This window comes from Vigna radiata, chromosome 6 (genome assembly GCF_000741045.1).
Source record: "Vigna radiata var. radiata cultivar VC1973A chromosome 6, Vradiata_ver6, whole genome shotgun sequence".
NCBI classification, from domain to species: Eukaryota; Viridiplantae; Streptophyta; class Magnoliopsida; order Fabales; family Fabaceae; genus Vigna; species Vigna radiata.
Genome location: NC_028356.1, coordinates 1,493,650 through 1,507,258, shown reverse-complemented (window position 1 = coordinate 1,507,258; position 13,609 = coordinate 1,493,650). Strand labels below are relative to the sequence as shown.

Sequence of the window (13,609 nt, the reverse complement as noted above, 5' to 3'; positions counted from 1 at the left end):
GCGGTACGGATAAAAAGTAATTTTTTTTATAAAATCTAAATATTTTTATTAATATTTTATCGAATTATATATATATATATATATATATATAAAAGATGAAAAAAAATATTTTTTCTTTTATAGTAAATTTTTTGTTTAATATACGCTTATTTAAACTTGATGACTATTTATTTATTTATTTATTACATCTAAAAAATATAAAATTTCTATTTAATATAAAATGATATTACTATCATAGTAAAACAAAAAATTATTCTTATTAACCACAACAACTGTGATATTGTCTGATTTTAATAAAAAAAAATTCCATATTTTTTAATTTGTGAAAATAATAAACCAGATAATGAAAAACTTTCATATTATCCACTTAATAAAAAATTTAAATAACAAAAAAAATTAAAAATAAATATATAAAAAACTCAAAACTTGCCTCATAATAATCTTATTTTAAGAGTTAATGAATGATGTGACTTTGTTTGTGATTGTTGTATAAATAGGTGATCGAAAAGGCATGATTCCACAATAAAAAAAAGTGTGAGGAAATAAGTTAATAAGGGATTTGAAAATGGGAAAGAGAGAGTTTGCATTAATGGTGATGTTTGCTGGAATATTAGTGCTGGGGAACCTGCAAGAGGCTTCGGCACAATGTGGAGGTAACTTCAGTGCTGTTTTCGCTCCATGTAGCAGTTCTACAGAGAGGATGGCCCAACGGAGCCATCTCCGGAATGCTGCGAGGAACTGAAAAGACAGAATATAGATCAGCAGTGCGCCTGCGATTACATTGCTTCCAGGCCTCCTGGCATTGGCCCTAGGAATGGAATCGACCTCAACAGAACTGTCTCTGTCTCCAGAGATTGTGGAATTTATGTTCCTGCTGGACTGCGCTGTGGAGGTAATATAAATTTATCGATTTTAAAACTTTCGTCTATATCGATTAGTGATAAGAGTAATTTAATGTATATAAATAGATGGAAATAAATTGATTTTATATGATTGAATTAGATTTAAAACTCATTTTTAACAAGTTTTTGTGTGTTGTATTATGTTAAATTAGATTTAAAATTCATTTTTAACTAATTTTTTTTAATTACTAATTAATTTTTTAATTTATGTGATTTTCAGATTTCATCATTCCTCCTAGTCCTGCACCTTATCCTGCTCCTCCTCCCGAGGAGGGAAATTGAAGTCAGCTTGAAGACTATTAATATAAACTAAATAAGTCAGCCAAATATGGTCAGCACTCGATGCGTCAATATGCATGCGACCTCTCGTGCAATGCATATTTCTTTTCCATGGTTTATAATTACGAAGTGGTTAATGTAGACACTGAGATCAATGTCAATAGAGACAGTGTCAATCTATCTATATATATATCTTCTCTTAATAATACTTCATATATTATACTTTAGAAAATTATTTAACGAAGACTAATGAGAATTTTATATATATGAAAAAAATTTATTTCTCATATAGATTTTATTTAATAGCTTTACATAACATGGTTTTTTATCATAGGTGTATATGTTTTATCAAAGTTATCGTGATATTTCATTCTCAGTTTAGTGGTAGAAATCTTCATCAGTTTTCATTAGTTCAAATTTTTGTCCATATTACTTATAATGATAGAACTTAACATTTAAAAAAATATCCTAACTTCTCATTATATATTATTAATTTTATTGATTTAGTAGTACGTTTTTTTATTATACAACGTATCTCTTGGCTTAATAATACTAATCTAGTCATTAGTAACTATCACAAAAGTATAAATACAAGTAGTCTTTAATTTTTAAGAGAAAATCTCAAAAGGTTTCGCATTTCTTCCATGGCTATTTCTCAATTCTCATTAATTAATGTGAAACAAAACTATTTTTTTTTTGTTAAAGAGCTAGGATTTCTATTATATTTTCTTTCCTCTTTTCCTTAAAGAGAACTATATTCTTCTATTCACAAAGATGAAAGAAAAAAAAAATTCTTCTTTCATAAAGAAACATTTTATACAGTGACACTCTTTTTATGAAAAAAAAAATTGTAACTCTCCCTAACAATTTTTTACTTTTCATAAAAAGCATCAATTCACGAAGAAATTTACCACACTTATTCTAAGTCCTGAAATACTTTTTCTGCTCAACTTAAAGTTACTGTTGCTGACAATTTTTGGTGTTTCAAAAGTAATCATCCTACTATAAAAATTATAAACAATAAGAATATACTACATTATTATAAAATAATTTTGATTTACCTATACATTATTGGTGAATTTTAAAATTTTTATTTCGCAACGAAAATATATAATAATAATGGATTCACTAGTGAAAAACACTTAATAATGACTTTTGCGTCGGTCGTATAGTAATAGAAAAAGTGATGATAATATTATAATTAAGTGTAACGTTATAATGACGGTTTTAATCATTTATAATTGCAAAATTGAAAAACAATGACGATTAAGGAAGGAACCAAAGTATATTCTTTATTAAAAGTAGGACTTTTTTAAATTATTTATAATAAATTTCAATCAAAGTACATTTTAATTAAATTATATCATGTTTAATCATTTTTTTTACCTTCTAACTAAGTAAAGAGTTAACTAATTTGACTAATTATAATTAAAGTTTTTACTATTAATCAAATTGCATTTTCAATTAGTAGCGAAAACATATTTAATTATATGAAAGTTTCTAAATTAAGTTCTTAACTTTAATTATAGTTTTCAATCAAAATTAAAATTCTTTAGACTCAAATGATCAACATGCATTTGGATTAAAATATCTCGATAATTAATTATGATGTAAAAACTTTTACCTTTTCCATGATTGATAAAAGACATATATTAAAGATAACCAAAACAAATCAAAAGAGTAAAAATATTATTTTAATATAATCTCATTATTCATAATGAAAAAAAGTAGAACCAACCCTTAAAGCTTAATCCTCAATGGATTGAATGAAATACATGATGAATGAAAGTAAAAATAAGAATAGTGTTGAAAGAAGGTGAGAGACATGGTTGACGACAGTTGCACAAAACCATAGTTGCTAATGCCTTTCTTATGTTTTCCCTTGGTTTCTATATATAGAATTTGATTGAACTTGAATTATGACTTTTCTGTTACTGAAATTTAATTTTTATAATGTAATATCTCCTAAATAATTAATAGATTTAATTAGTTTTTAAATTTTTTTGAAAGATTATTAATTGATATATTCAGATATAATTAAATTAATTATTTTGTAAAGTATCTAATAAATTATTAACAACATAATTGTCTAAAATTTCAATTTCGTTCTTCTTATTATACTCATAATGGCAAAAAGAAACCTAAAAGATATAAATATTTTCACTTTGGTTCTTTTTTGTTTGATGTTTGACCTAACGAGAGACTGTCCAATGCTGTGACTGTCAGTTCCCTCTTTCTTCCAAATTTAGGGTTTATGTGTTTGTAAAGAATAGTTAATACTCACAAGTATTTACTATGTGCGGGTTGCGGATAACAGGTATTTTAATACTTTCTTATAAAAGGATCAGATGTGGGTATTACACTATCTATCTCGCGAGTACCCCTTACCTGTAAAAAATAAAAATAAAAATTTAATTTATATTTTATTAGATTAAATTTAATTAAAAATTAAATTTTAATTTATATTTTATTTTATTTATATTAAATTTTATATTTTTCTATAATTTTATTTAAATTTTATTTTAAAAATATATAAAATATATATATTTTTTTTATATATTTTTAATATTTGTGAGTATCTCTGGATATCCACGAGTTTTAAAATATTTACGAATTTATTTGAAACGAATACCCGCATGAATAGTGAATGAAGTTTTCATTTTGCTGGTAAGCATTATCTATATCCAACCTAACCTGTTATCATTCCTATTCATAAATAGAGGAGACTATAGTGGCTGCATAAGGTTTATGTTTATAAGAAAGGTTGAAGATGATTATTTGAGAGCATCTTAAACTTTGTGTGTTAAGATATTTCCATGTGATAACATATGGTTGGACGAATTTTTAAAGTTTGGATTACCACATGGATCTAGTTAAGTTGATTTTAAGAGGTAGGACATATAGAGAGGTGTAAAAGTTAAATTTGTGGCCCATTGCTGAAAAAGAAAGTGTATAAGTAAAAGGTGGGAGTGTAGAACAAATTTTTCCAAAATGTACTGATTTTGGCTTTTTTTGAAGTTTAGAATAATTTATTTTTACATTTTCAATGAATTAAAAATTCACTTCAGCTACATTTCAAAAATTAGATTATCTAAAAATAATTTATATAACTAAAAATAATTTTTTAAAACATTTTAATTCATAAACTTAATAATTTCAATTATCACATGTCCTATTTAAATATCAATCTTTTACTCATAAAAATTGAATAAAAATATTTAAGTTAAAACTTAAAACGAAACATTACACTCATACAAAAATGACTATTTACATGTTTTTTATAAATTAATATTTGATTAAGTAAGACTTAATAATAGGTATTTTATTATTACCTCTTTCAACAATATTTAATTTGATTTCAATCATTAGATCATTTATTTAAAAAAAAAATCAAATAACAAGTTGTAAATATTTTTCTATTGGCTTAATACTTCCATTGGTCCTCTGATTTGTCAACTAATCTCATTTTAATCCTCAAGTTTGCAACAGTCTCAATTTAGTCATAATTTTTGAAAATATGAACACATTGTATCCCATCCGTTAAGTGGTAGCAGACGACGTTAAGTGAAGTCCACGTATTGCAGTGAGAATCGGGTGATGTGGCATAGGGTTCAAAGTGATGCTCTCAAACGGCATCCTATTTTTTTATTATTATTTTTTATCACCCTTGGAATGGGGTTCAAAGTTCTCGGATCATCAAAAACTTTTTCCCTGATTCATCTGTTTCTTTAACCAAACTGAGTCATTAGATCATCTTTTTCTCTAACCCGTATATCTAGCCTCATTTGCAGAAAAAAAAAATACAAACATTAAAACATCTAGATACCCAAGTTGTTGAACATTGAAAACTAAATTCTCAGCTAGCAAAAACAATTTGAATCAATTGGTAGCTTCCACAAGCAAGAGAGAAATTTCAGAGGAAAATTGTCAATCTTTATATTGCATTAAACTTTAAGACCCTTGTTGGTGTTGATGCTAGTATTGAGATTTTTCCTCTTCCAGCTTTTTACAATCTCTTTCTCTCAATTCACAAATCTTCACCAAACCTTCAACGAACCCTTACTCTCTCACATTTTCTCTCTATTTTTGAACCCTTAGTTTCCACAACACTTCATTTAATGGCCAACACTCATCGGCGCCGACGAAGATCCGAGACCAACTGCGCCCCGCGCCCATTCGCGTCGACCATTGCAGTTCCCTCACCGGACTCTGATCTCCAGCCACATCGCTGACCATCCCGCCCGAATCCCCCAAGCTCGCCTCAAGCAGCTCGCCAGAACTTTGGCTGGAAAACGGAGCACGCTAGAAAGCTTGTCCAAGTGGAAGATCCACAGCGGCGATGCTCTCTCTCTTTTCTTTTTTATCTCTCTCTTTACACAACATTTTTGCCAATAACAGTGGAGGTGTGTGCTGCATGGCGGCTCACTGCCTCTTGTTCATCACTCCCTCGACACCATTCTCCAAACTCCATGGATCCTCTTCGTCTTGTCGAAGATTGCACTTCGTCTTCGTCTTTCTTTCGCACTCAGCAAATAAAATTCCCAATTCCATTATCAAATACCTGATTCGCACAATCAGAAAATTAAATCCCTAATCTAAATAATTGGAAGTAAATAATGTCACATCATCATTGTTTTTTTAATTAAAAAACACACAATTTAATTAAAAAAATCCACATCATCAAATAACACACATCATCATATTTTCTCTCCACTACGTGTCCTAAATTTAACGCCGTCTGCTACCACTTAACGGATGGGATACAATGTGTTCATATTTTCAAAAATTGTGACTAAATTGAGACTGTTGCAAACATGAGGACCAAAATAAGATTAGTTGATAAATCAGAGGACCAATGGAGGTATTAAGCCTCTAACGTTTACTCTGATAATGCTTGTTAAAGTTCAAATGTATATTCATTCCTATTTTGTAGTTTTTGTGTAAAACTGAACCCATGCAATACCTCGAAGCAGTTTTCATTAGACATGAAAAATCAAAGGTGTCTTAAGAAAAGAAACAGCATTGATCAAGAATTGCAGTATCTTTTAATACCTCTCCTTTTTTATTTATTTTTTAAAGACATAATAAATTATAGATACATATCAATATCATTTATGTTCTCTTGCAATTGCAATTTTACTCAGTTCATTTTGATATTCTTTTTCTTCATCTATTTATTTGTTATAAATATTTATATAATATTTAATAACGTAATTGAAATTTAAATGGGCAAAAACATTATAGAAATTCAACTTGGGCAGGACATTATTAAACTAGTTAAACATACGCCAACCTTTACCAAGAAAATGTCACCAAAAATTAACATGTCATGTCACTGTATATGGAAGCTTCGTCAAAGTAATTTTCTCGGCAAAGATTAACTACTGCCGTGTACTTGTATGACTCTAAATTCAAATGCCGATATACTAATTAAAATTGAGTTTTCTATGTATAAATGGCCAGTTAATATACACAAAAGTCATGGCAATTTAATTACAAATTATTAAATGAGTTATTTAAAAATATATTAATGATAATTTTTTATTAATTGATAGTGTACAAAAATCACATTATGATACATATAAAAAAAATCCATATAAGTTTAATATAATTTTTCATTACATATTATACTTTATGAAAAAGAACTTTAATGATTATGAGTCTCAAATATTTTTCTCAAAATATAATTAATAATATTATGTACGTGAAACAAAATTTAGTTGAATTTAAATTTATATTGATCACCCATTGTAAATCACCTATCGTATAGTTTTACTTAAAAAAAATATCACATGTGATCACTTTTAATTAAATAAATATAAAAAATATATTCTTTAGCCCTTTTAAGGTTAGATAGAATAGGGAGAGTGTCTATCTACTATTCAACTCACACAAAAATTTCGCTTATTACCTGCTTTATTACTTGTTAGATATTTATTTAGAAATTATTCTTAAGTATTTTAAAATATCTGAATATTTATAATATTTTAAAATACAATCAAATATATATATATATATATATATATATATATATATATAAATTAAATATAAAATAAATTTTAATTTTAATTAAATTTAAGATAATAAATATAAATAATTTTAATATAAATTAAATTAAATTTAATAAACTATAAAATAAATTTTAATTTAAATTTTTTTAGATAATAAATATTTATAAATATGAGTAATATAATATTTACATCCAATCACTTTATAAATAGATATTAAAATATTTACCATCTATAAACAATAAATATTTGTGAATATCAAGTCTATAATATGAGTTTTATTAATACACAGCATATTTTTATCATCTTACTTTCTCTCTTCCTCTCTATTTCCTTAATTGAAGAATTCAGGAAGTGGTAATTTCAAAGTCGGTTAAATATAGTAACTTTACATTAAATATTGGACTAATTTTTCTACTAAAGTACAACCATAGAAGAATGATACATTTCACATCTATAGTTTAATCTCTATTTAAAATAGATACTTAAATGAGTTTTTATTGCTTAAAAATAGTGCACCTATAAGAACATTTTTTTTACTTCTAAATATCCTATACCTATAAATCTCCAAATGAAATTTTGACTTGAACAAAAATAAGTATACAAATAACAAATGTAAATATGTATTGTTTACATCGAATACAATAATATTCAATATTAAAATCACTCTTCATAATAAAACATAATGTGAATATATATGACAACATAATAAAAATGAAATATGGAAAACATTTTATTTCAGTATACAATAATTTTATATTCATTAATTTGTTCTTTATAATCGAAAGTATTTTAATATTTTTATAGAACACAATTTGTAAGCGGTTCTTTTATTGGTCAAAAACACTATTAATTCAACTATTTCACTAAAATAAAATTGTGTATTATCAAAGACATAATTTCTTGATAATTTTAAATTATTGATAATTAAAAATATGTTGGTAAAATTGTAAGATAAATTTTATTATGGAAAGTGAAATCCTTCTACAATTATTATTGATAATCACAAATTTATCAGTAAATATACGTTAAATGGGCATCGATAAAAATTTTAGTTGAATCTTCTTATTTTTCTTTTTCTAACCTCTATTTATGATATCTTCATCACGTCTTCGTCATCATGTCAATCATTGAGTTCTTCATCTTTCTCCTTCTTCTTTCTCTTTATCTTCCACCTCTCCTATAACTTCAACAATCATCATCGTCGTTATACCTTCACGTCACCATTACTCCTTTACATTGTCATCGAGAGATAACTCCACTCTTGCACCTCTATTGCCACCATCGACATTGATCTCCTCTCCTCTTTTTCTTCTTCTTACTTTTATTCATATTTTTTTAATGTATAAAAAATTACTTTATTCTTTACTTACAATTCATCACTCTATCAACGAATTTACCATAAAAATGTGAAAATTCAGACTTAAAAGTTATTGACAGATTTTATCGACAATTTTTTAATTATCAACAAAGACATTTTTAATAATTTAAATTATAAAATTCATTAGTAATTTTGAGTTTATTCCATAATTTATTTTGGTCAATAAAAATTCATCTATAATTATGAAATTCTTTATAATATCTATTTAAGTGAGAGAAAAAAAAATATTTTAAAAAAACTTATAATCAATTATATCTTTAGTCATAATCCACCATGTTTTAACGTCATCAATTACCTTTCAAGAATAATCTCCTCTAAAAAGGATTATCTTCATCTGATTAACTAAAATTTCAAATCAAAGGTTATGTGTATCACATTCTTCAAATTTGATTTGAAATCAAATATTTTTATTATAATTTATGAAATGCTATTATCACATGCCAAAAAGTCAAATTAAAATAATATTTAAGATCTTTTTAGTTAGTTTGATCTTTTTAAGGTGCAATAGAAAATCATGGTAAAATTGTTTTTCTTTTCCATGAATTCGGTATAGTTGATCACAAAACCTTTCCTTTCTTTCTTCCTGTAAATCAATAAATACAAAAACATCGACAACATGTGTTTTTCATTTTTCCATGAACAGGAACAAATATAAAGTCAAATATGTACAACAATACACTTCTACGTCCTAAACAACATCTTCGTCACCAAGTTATAACATGCATGCTAGCATCCTATTTTTAACCAAAAGCTTCTACCAATATATCTATACTATAGTTCTCTTTATTCATTAATTGAACAACCCTAAACTGAAGCGTACTACTTGAGCCAACCCTTGATAGAAAGTCAAATACTGAATTAATCACATTTTAATAACCATAAGGAAAATAATGACAAGTGGTTTAATTTCATTTAAAAAGATGGCATAAACCCTTGTGTTTGTGGTATAAATATGTGATATGAAATCCTCCATTTCATCGACGGTGATGATGGTAACTTCGAAGATGGGAAAGAGAGTTTTTGCAGATGCAAGAATGATGTTGATGATGTGTGGGATTGTGGTGATGATGATGGCGATGGGGCCATTGATTTCAGCACAATTGGAATGTCGTAATGTGTTCGGAGTTTATATGCAATGTGGTAGATACATCGAACGGGAAGGGGCAACGGTTCCACCATCTTCGCAATGCTGCAGTGCACTGGAACGCTCTAATGTCACCTGTATGTGCCCATATTTTGCAGACTATGAGGATACCTACAGCACGGAAAAAGTCATCTATGTCCTCAATTACTGTGAAACGCCACTTGCTTCTGGAACCAAGTGTGGAAGTAAGTTTCTTAATATTATTTTGCTTTTTTTATATATTTTTTAAATAAAATAAAATCACCTAAGATATTATAATAAACCTTTAACATCTTAACTAGCTAACATTTTAAAATTCAACTGTTTATTTATCATCATATCAAAGAATATATAAATTCATATGTTAATGTGTTAGCCTAAACATGTGCCTTTTTTGTCCATACATATTTATATTTTTATTAAAATATAATCTAAAAAAAATAAAATGAAAATATATTTGGAAGAACCCAAAAGAAAATGATTATTTTGGAGTTTAGATATTATTAGTTATTGTTATATATTGGATAAGTATGTACTTTATTGCATAATAAAATTGCTTTAATTTAATGAAAAATAAAATAGTTTTATTGCAAGATGATATCAAAAACAATTTTTAAAAAATGTTGTATTTTCTTCTATAAAATGTTAGGATATGAAAAATAAGACGTAACAAAATATTTAATATATAACAGAAAATAATGCATGAATTAAAATAAAGTGTAACAAAAAAAACGTTATTAATTTACTTTTCGTGTAAATCTTTCTATCTGACATCTTTATTAAGATTTTTTATGTAATTTTTATTTCAATATAATAATCTTATAATACTTAAATTTTAATAACTTTTACATTTAGTTAATAACTTTTACTTTTATATTTCAAACTCTTATATATAAGACTATATCAGCATGTTTGAATATGTCATAAAATTCACTCATAATTTAATAAATATTTATTTACACTTCAACTTATTAAAACTTAAAAATTAAATTATTTATCATATTTAAATATTATTTTAGTATTATTATGTACATATTATTCCTTCATATATTGTTAAGATAAAGAAATATTTGATAATGAGATGACTAATACGATCGAACTATGTTTTTCAGATTACACTGCTCCGTAGCTCCTCCTCGTCAGAGGGAGACGCATGCATACATATATCTAAATAAATCAGCCAAACGTGGCCTTGTATGCATTGTCATGTTTTACTTTTATTATTCTTATTATAATTAGACATCCAGTTCCAGTTGAATGTTAATTGATACACCAGGAACATGGTTTTTCTTTAGTGATGTCATTATCATTAAGTGGGAACGACTTCATCAATATAATATTTCTATTTATAATGTAATGTCTGAAGAAAATAAATAGTGAGATATATATCAAGTAGACTATTTTGAATATTTTTCTTTTCATCGTGTCTTTTCCATATAATTATTCCAATATTCTAATAAAATATTAAATAAAAATGAGTAAATTTAACATTGTGTTTAGAACATAACCATTTGACACTAATTTTATTTTGTTTTGTTTCATTATTTTACAAAGTTAGCTCTTCTACATAGAATATCACCCATTATGACAACATATAAATCCATATCGAAAGTTATGTTTCAACTTAAAAAAAAAAATATTATCTTTATCAAACTTTAAAATCAAAAGATGTAAGTTTTTGAATAAATTGGTGAAATTTTAATCATTTTTATGAATCTGGGTAATCAGGGTGTATATTTAAAATTTTTATGAAAATAAATCAATTATTTTTATGTATAGCACGAAAAATTGTCACCCATCACTCTCAATTATTTTTAGGCTTTAACTAGTTTTAAACTTATGTTTCTGCGCCATTGGTATATATATATATATATGTTTATTAAGAAAATTAGAAGTTAAGAAAATAAATAATGAATATTTTTTAGTTTATAATTAAGTTTTGGATATAATTAATCTGAAAAATGATTTATAGATTTAGAAAGTCAATATATTTATAAAAATAGAAATAATAGATTTTCTGAAAAATATAAAGTAGATTATCTAAAATACAAAGGATTTGTAGAAATAAGTAAAACAGATTCTCTAAAAATACAAAGCAGTGAATGAACTTACTGGTATAATGTGTGTTAAACTTGTTTAATTAATGGATTAACAAACATTTCTAACTTATATTGTTAAACACATATAATTAGTATTTGGACAAATCCATCTAAGGGAGTTACAAGATTTGTCTGATTAGTATATGAGCATATTTGTTTAATGTATATTCTTAAACTCATATAATTAATGTACTGCATGACTCATCTAATAATTTTTACCATACTAATTTAATTAGTATATAAACATATTCATCTAATGTGTATTCTTAGACTCATATAGTGTTTTTGTGTAATACTTATCTAATTGTATGAAGAAACTTACATAATGTGTATTGTAAGATTTATCTAATCAATGAAGAAACAAAAATTTCTAATATGTATTAATAGACTTGTCTAAATTGTGTGTGAAATGACTTATCTAATATATATTGTTAATGTCGAATAATCAATATATGAATAACTTTCAAATGTGTCTTTTTGGACTCATATAATCAATACATCAACAAACTTGTCTAATATTTTTTGCTTTAGTCATTTAATAAATGTATTTATAGACTTGTGTAATAATTTTTGTTATATTCGTCTAATTAACGTATGAAATGATTTGTCTAATATTTTTTGTTATACTTGTCTAGTTAATGTATATCCAGTCTCGTCTAAACTGTATTATTAGACTCGTGTAATTTGTTTGCTATATTCATCCATTGGTGTACAAAAAGACTCATATGATGTGTATTACTTGACTTGTCTAGTCAATACATTAATAGACTATTCTAATATATATTGTTAGACTGGTCTAATTAGTATATGAATACACTCATGTAACATGTATTACTAGACTCGTTTAATCAGTGTATATTCAATCTCATGTAATATATATTATAAGTTTCATTTAATTAGTAAGTGGACAAACTCGTCTAATGTGTATTAATAGATTCATCTAATTTGTGTATGGACAAATTTGTTTAATGTATATGTTAGACTTGTCTAATTAATGTATAAACCTAATCATAAAATGTTTGTTGCTAGACTAATTTAGTTTATGGATAAAGTTAGCTAATCAATGTATGTGCATATTCATTTAATGTGTATTACAATACTTGTTTAATAAGGAAATGAATAAACTTGTTTAATGTGTAATAGACTCATAATTTGTGTATGGACAAACTTGTGCAATGTATATTCTCAAGCTTGTCTTATGAGTGTATGGATAAAATTGTCTAGTGTTTACAACTAAATTTGACTAATTAGTGTATAGACAAACTCGTCTAATGGGTATTCTTAAACTCATCTAATTAATGTATAAGATGATTCGTCTAAAGTTTTTTGCTATGATTGTTTAGCGATTATATGAAGAGATTCATTTAATGTGTATTGTTAAGCTTGTCTAATCAGTTAATTGATTAATATTTTTTGTTATATTAGTCTAATCAATGTATTTTTTAGACTCGCTTTATCAATGTATGAAATTACTCATGTAATATTTTTTTATTATACTCGTCTAATCAATATATGAATAGACTCATGTAATGTGTATATTGCTAGACTTATATAATGTTTTTTTTCTATATTTATCTAGACTCATCTAATGTGTATATTACTAAACTTATATTTTTTTTTCTTTAAAAAAATAAGGGATACATTCACATTTTAAAATTATTTTAAAATTGTATTCTTTTTGGCACAAAATAAACTGGAACAGTTGTTAATTTTTCCATTAGTAGTTTAGTGTCATTAATTCCTTCATATCAATAAAGTTCTTAAATCATCTTGCTATATTTTCACCGGTAATAACTTTGGTGTAAGTTGTACCCCAA

General features: G+C 25.7%; 2 protein-coding genes across 2 annotated transcripts; both read left to right on the top strand.

Annotated features, from left to right (window-relative positions):
• Positions 1–565: 565 nt before the first annotated feature.
• Positions 566–1,366, top strand: LOC106763219 (non-specific lipid-transfer protein 7-like). The gene is made up of 3 exons (XM_014647427.2): positions 566–640; positions 685–892; positions 1,123–1,366. Exons 1-3 carry the CDS (start codon positions 566–568, stop codon positions 1,182–1,184), a joined length of 345 nt encoding a protein of 114 aa, XP_014502913.1. The 3' UTR covers positions 1,185–1,366.
• Positions 1,367–9,561: 8,195 nt separating this feature from the next.
• Positions 9,562–11,068, top strand: LOC106764518 (protein LIM3-like). Its single transcript, XM_014648796.2, has 2 exons — positions 9,562–9,899; positions 10,806–11,068. Exons 1-2 carry the CDS (start codon positions 9,575–9,577, stop codon positions 10,820–10,822), a joined length of 342 nt encoding a protein of 113 aa, XP_014504282.1. The 5' UTR covers positions 9,562–9,574; the 3' UTR covers positions 10,823–11,068.
• The last annotated feature ends 2,541 nt before the right edge of the window (positions 11,069–13,609 follow it).